We start from the raw sequence: 9351 nt of genomic DNA, 5'->3' as shown, positions 1-9351 counted from the left end.
TTATTATTATTATTATTATTATTATTATTATTATTATTATTATTATTATTATTATTATTATTATTATTATTATTATTATTATTATTATTATTATTATTATTATTATTTGTTTGACCACTGCCCTTATAGTATTATCTTAATTAGTAAACTTCGGACATTGCTTTCAAGATGTTATAAAGGAAATATATATGATTTGTTTTCTTTCTTTCCTGTTCTTTGTAGCAACATGAAACATATTATATAGAATTATAGATGATGAGATTCAGAGGTTTTACCAAGATCACAGCCGCAACTGAGGCCACCAAACTATTCTATTCAGATGGTGCAGCTAAGATCTATATTCCTTTTTTTCTTTTCTTTGGTACAAAGCCAATTTATTTAGAAGAACATGTTAACCTTGTAGCTGACAAGGTACAAGACTTTATCAACTACTAAGTGGAATTCAACCATATTATCATACACATATAGGCAATGCCTTCCTAGGTAGGGAATACAATAGATTGAAAAAAAAAAAAAAAAGGAGAATTGTTTATTGTGGGGAGTGTGGCTCTTGCATGTGTTGTGATGACCAATGAGTGCGTACGAGGAAGCTAGCATCAACATAGGTCTCGTTTTCCATTTCATGGTGGGGAAGTAATTTTGCTCCTCTATGTAGTGTGTGTAGTCGTAGGGGCCACAATCCCTCACAGAAGCCGATTTCCCTTAACAATAATTAAACTATGGTAGTTCATTGGACTATAGTATTGCACTCGCTGTGACAAATTTTTATTTTTTATTTTTCTACATAGAAGGGTGTGAGGAAAAGCAAATAACTTGAGACCTCTTAATGAGCGTTGGCTTACCACGCCACAACAATAATGGTTTACCAAACCCTCGAATCATCAACCAATTATAATTCTCCCTAGAAGAAATCTTAAGTAGGCAATTAGCCTGAGTTAGTTCTCATATCCTAATGGGAGTTATTTGGAGATTTCAAAAGTGTTAAAATTCAGGTAGAGGTGGAGGGCGATATTAAGTGATAGCCCATAACATCAGCAATCACAAATCTCATTAAACTCGGACATTAAGGTTTAGTTTGGTAGTCAAGAAAAGAAAGAAAAAGACAAAAAATTATGATTATATATTTATGTCTATCTCTTTCCTCAAATTTAAATTTTTAAATTTTTAAATTTTTAAATTTTCTTTTATTGGCTGTCAAACATAGCCTACAATACATTTTGAATGATTGCAGAGATATTTTAATTTCCAACCAAAACATTGTTGTTGTTTTCCTTGGCTTTACAAACTTTGTGGTTGTGGATGTTTTGCAATTCACGTGCTTGGTAATGAATTGCAAAGCATCACTAGGCATGTTGAAGAGTAAAAAGACCCTTTAATTATTATCCACATTTATGCAAACTTCTCTATCTCAGCTTTTACCACAACGTTTAGCCATGTCCATAGAGACTAGGTAAGAAAAAAAATCGACTCCAAAAAGATCAAGATCAAAGTTCCTCTCCGCAGCCATAGCCCAACCCAAGAATGCATATTCTTGAGTCCAGCCCATCTCGGCCCATCATTGAGATAAAGCCCTAACCCAAACAATCTAGGATAACTAACTTTATTAATCTAGAATAGGAGGCAGTCTAGAATAGGAGGCAGCCTGCACCCAAGGGCCTAGGCCTCAACCCTAGACTGCATTGACACCGGTGTTGGCGCTTTCCAGAACAAACCAAGCTCTTTTTATCCTGAGTGTTTGAAACCCCAGCCCAGCCCAAGTTGGAACCTACTCGTTCATAGGGTTCGGGTTCTAGTTCAGTGCAACGGTCAACGAAGGGAAGAGGAGGAAAGCGGCAGCCATGGTTCTCAAGTATATTTCCCTCTGTTTCTTGACTTTAATCGTCGTTCTTTGATTGTGTTCCATGGAGTTTGCTATCTGTGGCAAATTTGGATCTGTTCATGCTTCTGTTTCTTTCTCAGATTTTCCTTTTTTACTTTCTTTAATAATTTTCAATTACTCACTCTTCTATATTCATCCTATATTTATTCGAAGTCCTTCACAAACATTTTTTTTCTGATACACTATAAAAGGAAAGTTTTACCGCTCCTTCTCACCTTCTATTTTACAATCCAAGGATTACCCATTTCTCCCGGTAGTCCCACTTTCTCTCGCTACTTCTACAATGGATTGAGAATCATGTGAGAATCATCTGCAACGGCTACACCGATATAGTGAGTATTAGGTAGCTAGGAATCCCTAAGTATATGTGCCTAAATGCTTTCAATCGTTTGATGCTCATCACATCTTATCGCTCACTACAATGAATGTGAACTTGGGTAGGGTCACATTGAGATATTAGAAAAGAAAATTGAGTAAATGTCTCTAGGGTAGTGAATCGTAATTAACAATCGGCCATGGAATCAATTATCGGTATCAGATTGGTATTGGATTGGGCAGATCGGCCATCGTCGATACCGATCCCGATACCTGATTGATCCGGAGTGGGTATCGGTATCATCCTGGGTATCGATACCGATCCGGATCGGCCGATCCAACCCGATCCGTTAAAAAAAATATTTTTTAAACTTTAAACTCATAAAGGACGAACAGGAGAGAGAGAGAGAGAGAGAGAGAGAGAGATTCAACCGTTCACAGTGCAATAATTTATCTGCTTGTTGAAGGAATCAAGTGGTTTGTTTCTTCGTTTTTTCTATCTACAATAATCAACATCTCCCTTTTATCTCCTCAATTCATTCACTTTCAATCAAGATGGCCAGCCAAATCGTTGTCTTAGCTCTCATCTTCGTCGCCATCGTTGGATGTGTATCCTCCCAGGCACCCGCCACAACCCCCACCACTTCCCAAGCCACCACCACTCCTGCAGCAGATGCCACCACCCCATCTGGCTCCGCAGCAGCACTTACCCCAGGCTCTGACGCAGGTGCATTATCTCCCACCGAAGGCTCCGCCTAATCCCCCGTCGATAGTCCCATTGGCAACACCGACGATATTGCTGCATCCGTTCCTGCCCCAGAACCTTCCACACACAAGAAGAACGGTGCATCATCCTTGGGATTCTCCGCCGTCACCGGTGCCGCCGCAGTTGCCGGCTATTTCCTCTTCTGAGAACTGAGTTGCCTTACTCCAAGTTGCTATCTCAATATCAGATTCACTCTTTTTGTCATTCTGATTCTGATCCTGAGAATTCTTATCCTCCTTGGATTTATTGATGAGCATGACCCCGGAAGCGGGATGGATGAAAAGGACGAACCCTAACGCTGCAGCAATGGTGATCATCCTTTCAATTTGTTTATTTATTTTTTAAATTTGACCGATCCAAGCTGATACCGTGACCGATCCAGGAAAATTGTGCGATTTCCGATCCTTATTACCGATACCGATACCGATACCGATACCGATTTTTAAAACCTTGGTACCTGCTCTCATGGCTCGACACGAAGAGTAATAAGGTAGTTTCAGTTATCTTTACGAAGGGTAATAAGGTAGTTTCAGTTATCTTTTATAAATTCCACTCCCAAGTCCCAAGTTTCCCAACAGCTCGTTCCCGGCTTTCGACCCTACTTATTCCTCGAGGAGATACCCTGCGACCTGAAATCTTGGGTGCGTCTCTCTCCCTCTCATTCCCTGGTTATTTTTCAATCGACTACTCCATTCCGGTTTCAGGGAAAATATCGTGCGGGTGACTTTAGGGTTTAGGGAACGCATAATCAGGACTTTAGGTTTTGAGGTATGGTTCTCTCTCTCTATGGTGAACAACATGAGATATTTCTCCCTTTTTTTCTCTTTCAATGCTCTGGGCTTAATCGACTGGGTATGTTTTTTATGGTCTGATGAAATCTTTCGGATAGCCTTGGAGCAAGTAATGTTTGTTCACCTTCAGTGACTTTGATTATTTCTGCAATTTTGTTTTTTTTAACTGAATGAACTAGATTAGACTGTGGTTGTTCTTGTGTAATTTTCACTGGTAGTGCGCCCTGTTGCGTTTGCCTTGTCCTATAACCGTTAATCTTTTTTTTTTTCCTTAACTAAAACGTTTAACTTAAGAACTCTATGTATTGCTTTATGAATTTATAATGGTTTTGCATTTTTTCCTTTTCCTTTTCATTCTCTTCATCTAAATTGATTGCTTAAGCATATCCTATATGAATTAGAGGTTTGCTACGGTCCCAGTGTTAAGCATTTATTTTGTTCTGTTTTTAAGCTGATTTGATACATCTGGAACTTCCAACCAAAGATATGAACCTACTTGGGCTTGTTGAGTTCAAAATATGGATACATTGATCCAAACTCTAAAATCTCAACCTTGTGCAGCTCACACAATCCCTGCAAAGGAAATGTGGTTTTATTCAGTGTCATTCCGAGCTATGGGGTCTAAGTTGTCATTCTCCCCATTAGGCTCTATATGATTATGTTGTTTTGTTGTGTTTAAAGTATGATGTTCAAAAGTCGTTGTTTGTTCGTCATCTTCGATTAGGAGAGACTTAATATAGGAGCAATTGTGATGTCTCTACCCAACTAATCTTCTGTCATTTTTCCCTACATGTTCAATTACTGAGATTGACCTGATTAGAAGGGGCAGTAGAAGGGAAAACGAGATGAACTCCAGATACAAGATTAGGATTTAGAAAATTTTCCTATTAGACATCAAACGTCCATCATTCATCTCCTGGTCCTTTTTTTTGGGGGGGGGGGGGGGGGGGACCAGGGTAAGGTAGTAATTTAATAAGAAATGAAAAGAAAAACAGAAAATTACCAAACAACTGGAAAACTATTTTTTTCCATATTTACTGTTTTTTTAAATGCATTTCCGAACAGCAATAGTTTGTAAAGTGCTGCTTTTTTTTTTTTAGCCAAAAAACTCTGCCAAACACATAATTTGTTTGCAGTTTCTGAAACATGACTAGATGTAATCCTTTCATAAACTGAATACTGTCCTTTTCTTTTCTTTCCTGCCATTGCTTGTACAGTTACTCTTATTTAAGGAAATTTCAGGGCCTTATTTGTTTCGAGGCATATAGTTCTTGATCGGAGAGAAAACTAACTCCTTCAAGGAGGTCATGGACTTTGATTTGGATCCTTTTGCTGATACTATTCCTGAGCGTGCCAGCAGTAATGGTAAGAATAGTTTGTTTATCACATACAAAGACTGTTTTCTTGCTCTTATTATCTTGTGGTTGAGTGTATGATGATACATTTTATTGGCAGCCAGGGCTGGGGGCAAGTTCCAGCCAAAGTCCAAAGCACGGCCCAAGCAAGAAACACCAAGCACACTGCCAACCAATCTCTCTAGTGCCACAGAGGAAAAGTCTGCCAAAACAACCTCCGGTCATGACGCTGCAGCTGTGAAGCCCATAACACCGGCCACCAACCTTCAAGATGCTGTAAAATCTCTTTCTCCCGTGGATCCAGGACAGAGTGGATCAATTGATTCGATTCATGTATCGTCTTTCTCTGTAAATACCTCTATCATAAGGCAGTGTGTTAAGGCGGTAGAAAATCCTTCTTCTAAACTTATTGGAGCTGAAGTGCTGGCCAACAAAACTGAGACTCCCTGTTCTGGAGTTCAACTGTCTGATGGTGACAGAAGTTTTGAAACTGGGTGCTCTTTATCTGAAGTCACCATAAGCAAAGAGAATGCAGGCTCCACGAATGCTCGCTTTTCAGAAACTGCAATCTCCAACAGCAATATGAACATTCATTCTGGTTTTGGAAAGTTGGGAGTAGAGGTATGGTTAACTGTGTTGTAATTTGTTTCTCATATGCTTGAATATTTCATTATGTTTCATTGCTTTCAGGGTGGCGACATTTTTTTTGAACTCGAATCTCTTGACAATATTCTTTTTCAAGCCAACACTTCGACTGGTGAGTAATGCACTTTCTTCACCTATTTTTCGCTTCTTTCTTCACCTTACAGGGCCAATTATGTGTTTTATTGGCAGTTGTTACTGAAAATAACTTCCAGTGTAACAGTGATGTGAGTTCTCAGCCAGGAAGCAAGCTAATAATATCTCATCCTGTTACAAATAATGCTGTGGACTCGAATATTTCTCTTAGGGAACAAATCTTTCATTCTTCCAGCCATCAGTACACAGAGGTAGAACAGTGTAGTCAAGTTCTTTCTTCTGTCAACTCTTCTACCTTCCTGCAATGTAATGCCAATGCCATTGGTGTTCCTGCCGAATCTATTTTGTCCCATGAGCCAGTAAACAGCAGCAAAGCTGCAGCTTGTGATAGCAGCCGGCATATGCAGATAGATAATCTAAGGCCTGGAATTGAGGTAAATATTTGTATTCTTGTGCGCTAATCCCCCTCCCTCCTGGCACCTTCTTGGATTACCATTTTTGAGGTTTTTGTTTGCTTTCAGGAGGCAGGGGCATTTAATGGATTGGAAACTTTTGATGTTATTTCTGAAGCAACTGTTGCTCCTGGTGAATTACAAAAGACAACTGACTGGATTTTTTCTTTGAACTCAGTATTTTCTGTTTTCAGTTGTAAATTGAATTCATGTTTGTGGCAGTTAATCATAACGGCGAATTCTGGTCCAAGAGCAAGGCCCAAGATGAGAATGAAAGGCCCATCACTTCTTTCAGTTTTCCTGATGCCATGGAGTCCATCTCTTGTCCTGGAGATGCTCAATTGACTCCTCAAATCTACTTGGATGAGAGTTCAGTTCCTACCTTTCGTCCTGATTGCTCTCTTGATTTCTCAACCATGAGGTTCTCTGAGACTACCCCTTCAGATCGCCCACCTGAACTTCTGGTGACTGAAGGCCCCAGAAACCTTGTCGAGGCATCTCACTCTGATGTTGTAACATCTGAAAAAGTTATGGATTCACAAGCTTCTGGAGGAACATCAAGAAGAGGGGTATTTCTCAATATCTTTGTCAATCATGCATTTTCGATCAGTAATTATCTCATTCTTTTTCTTGGATTTGACATTCATATTTTTTCTTTTCCTCTTTTTTTTTTTATATATTCTTTTTTATTTTGGTTTTCAATTTTTATCCTGTTAATCTCCTATTGTATCAATAACAACCACAACTGAACCTTATCCCAACTAAATGGGGTCTGCTACATAGATCCTTACCCTCCAATCGGCTCTATTCAAGGACATACTTGATACAAGGTGTAAGTTATGCATGTCTTTCCTCACCACTTCTCGTAGGTTCATTTTAGGTCTGCCCCGACTCTTTTAGTTCCTTAAATCTGAATCAAATAATTACAATGCATTGGAGCATTCAAAAGCCTCCGTTGAACATGTCCATGCCACCACCTCAAACGAATTTCTCATAACTTATCATATAAGCTCTAATATGATCATTCTGTATTTTATTCTTCCTAGTTTTGTCATACATCCATCTCAACGTCCTCATCTCCACTATCCTGAGTTTATTCACATGATGCTTCTTAACTACCCAACATTCCATGCCATACATCATTACCAGTCGTATGAACGTCTTATAGAATTTTCCTTCAAGTTTTAAAGGAATATGTTGATCACACCACTCCAGACACACCTCTCCACTTCATCCATCCTATTTTAATTTTCTATGAAACACTATCCTCTGTATCACCTTCTTTATATATGGTTGAGCCTAGATACCTAAAATTAATCTGATTGTATCCCTCTCTCCTATTAATTGGGTTTTTCAGACTAGGAAAAAGAAACAATCAATAGTATTGGAAGGAACAGTGAAAGAGGGTGACTCTCAGAATTTTGAGCAACCTTCTCAGAGGGGCCAGGATCAAAGACCTGCATCTATGGCTGTTGATGAGAATGAAGCTACTAAGTTATCGAGGAGACTTAGAAAAAGGATAGCTGTTTGTGTTCCTGCTGATGAGAGAGAGAATGGGATTGGTGAAAGTGAGAATGTTCACGAGGAGACTTCTAATTGTTCTGACATGGAAGAAGGTGAAGAGGATGGTGATGACGAATATAGAGTGAAGGACACGTCCCGGAAAAGGAGAGCACCAAGAAAAATGAAGAAACATGCACCTGAAAATGATGGACCAGTTCAAAAGCATAAAAAGGTATCTGAAGGACAGGGTCCATCAGAGAAAAAAGTTAAAAAGAGGTTCTCTCATTCTACTAAACGAAAGAGAAGACTAGGTACTCACAATTTCTGTTTATTGAGTTGTTTAACCTTATTCTATACAGATTTAGTCATGTGAGAGATATTTACATATTTAATTGCCCCCTGCTTTTAGTGGATAAAGTTTTGCTTGAAACGCCTGAGGATGAAATCAACCCTCAAAAGCTGATGATTAGAGATCTTATCCTGCTTGCAGAGGCAAAGGAGAAGTTATCGGTATATATATTCTTCTCCCATTTCTTTATGAGATTTTCTTACAGCATACATAAGTATGCATTCTTCTACTGACTTGTTAGACCATTTTTCTAGTGGAGATGAGCTTGGGTTTGCTAGTTCCATTGTCATTGCTTTTTCTTCCAACACTTTCCCACTCTTTTCTTGTAGAATAAAGAAGCAGCAGCATCAAAAAAGTCCTTTCCTAATAGAAGGTAATCTTCACAAATACTTGCTGTTGGATGAACTTTCATGTGCAGTAGCTCGTGGCTTTATTGTTTATGTTCTATGCTTTCATATGGTGTTATAAACTTTTGTGATTTTTTAACCTAAGGTTGGCCCTAGGTGAAAGGCTACGATTAACCCGCCCAATGTGGCAACTCCTTCCCAAGGAAAGATTTGATTGCCTCAAGATCAAAAGAGGATCTCAGTTGTAGTCAATAATCTCCAACATAGGATCAAGGGTTTAATGCATTGTATGGTCAAGATTAACCCACCCCCCCACTTAGGAAGGTAGATAATGGCAAGATTGCTTAGCCAAAAAAAGGGGGGGGGGGGGGAGGGAAGGTTGGTAGTCACCCTCCCCCACTGTTAGATCTAGGGTTTAGCTATGTAGATTAATGGTAAAATGAAATCTTACAGCGATGGTAACTCTTCTCTTAGAAGGTAAATATTAACCCAATTTGAAGGGGGGGGATGAGTATTTGATGGCCAAATAATGGAAAAAGGGAAATTATAGTGGCCATTCAGGGGTTTTGGCTTTTAAAGGTTGGGATTAAACCATAAGCCGAGTGGAATCCGATACATAAATTGGTTAATAAAAGAATAGGAAAAGCTTTTATTGTGTCGCTTAAGTTATATAGGAATTCTTGAAGCCAAGGTTTAAAAATGACAAGTTCTTCATTAACCAAAATAGAATAACCACTCAGAATATCGAAAGAGATTAAATTTGTCATGAGCATCACAACAAATATAATTAAGACATTTATTGCTTCCACATAAATAAGGAGCTGTGCAGCAACTACAAAATGGGAGTTCGATGGAA

The 9351-nt window shown here is 38.8% G+C and overlaps 1 protein-coding gene across 5 annotated transcripts in view; it reads left to right on the top strand.

The window, feature by feature from the left end:
• The window catches only part of LOC122077031, a 17201-nt gene that overhangs the window by 1249 nt on the left and 6601 nt on the right, over nt 1-9351 (top strand). For 2 of the 5 annotated variants that reach the window (XM_042642769.1, XM_042642767.1), the window contains exons 2-10: nt 4969-5116; nt 5207-5727; nt 5797-5863; nt 5941-6278; nt 6366-6429; nt 6519-6865; nt 7654-8110; nt 8209-8309; nt 8478-8521. In XM_042642769.1, the coding sequence (XP_042498703.1) occupies nt 5059-5116; nt 5207-5727; nt 5797-5863; nt 5941-6278; nt 6366-6429; nt 6519-6865; nt 7654-8110; nt 8209-8309; nt 8478-8521 (1997 nt within the window). In that variant the 5' untranslated portion in view covers nt 4969-5058. Of the gene's footprint in view, nt 1-3149; nt 3270-3520; nt 3729-4968; nt 5117-5206; nt 5728-5796; nt 5864-5940; nt 6279-6365; nt 6430-6518; nt 6866-7653; nt 8111-8208; nt 8310-8477; nt 8522-9351 lie in introns of those variants that run through there. The other 3 variants (XM_042642768.1, XM_042642770.1, XM_042642766.1) reach the window with 3 other exon arrangements.

The sequence above is a fragment of the Macadamia integrifolia genome, chromosome 4 (assembly GCF_013358625.1).
Source record: "Macadamia integrifolia cultivar HAES 741 chromosome 4, SCU_Mint_v3, whole genome shotgun sequence".
Taxonomy (NCBI): Eukaryota; Viridiplantae; Streptophyta; class Magnoliopsida; order Proteales; family Proteaceae; genus Macadamia; species Macadamia integrifolia.
This window is presented reverse-complemented; position numbering and strand designations above follow the sequence as displayed.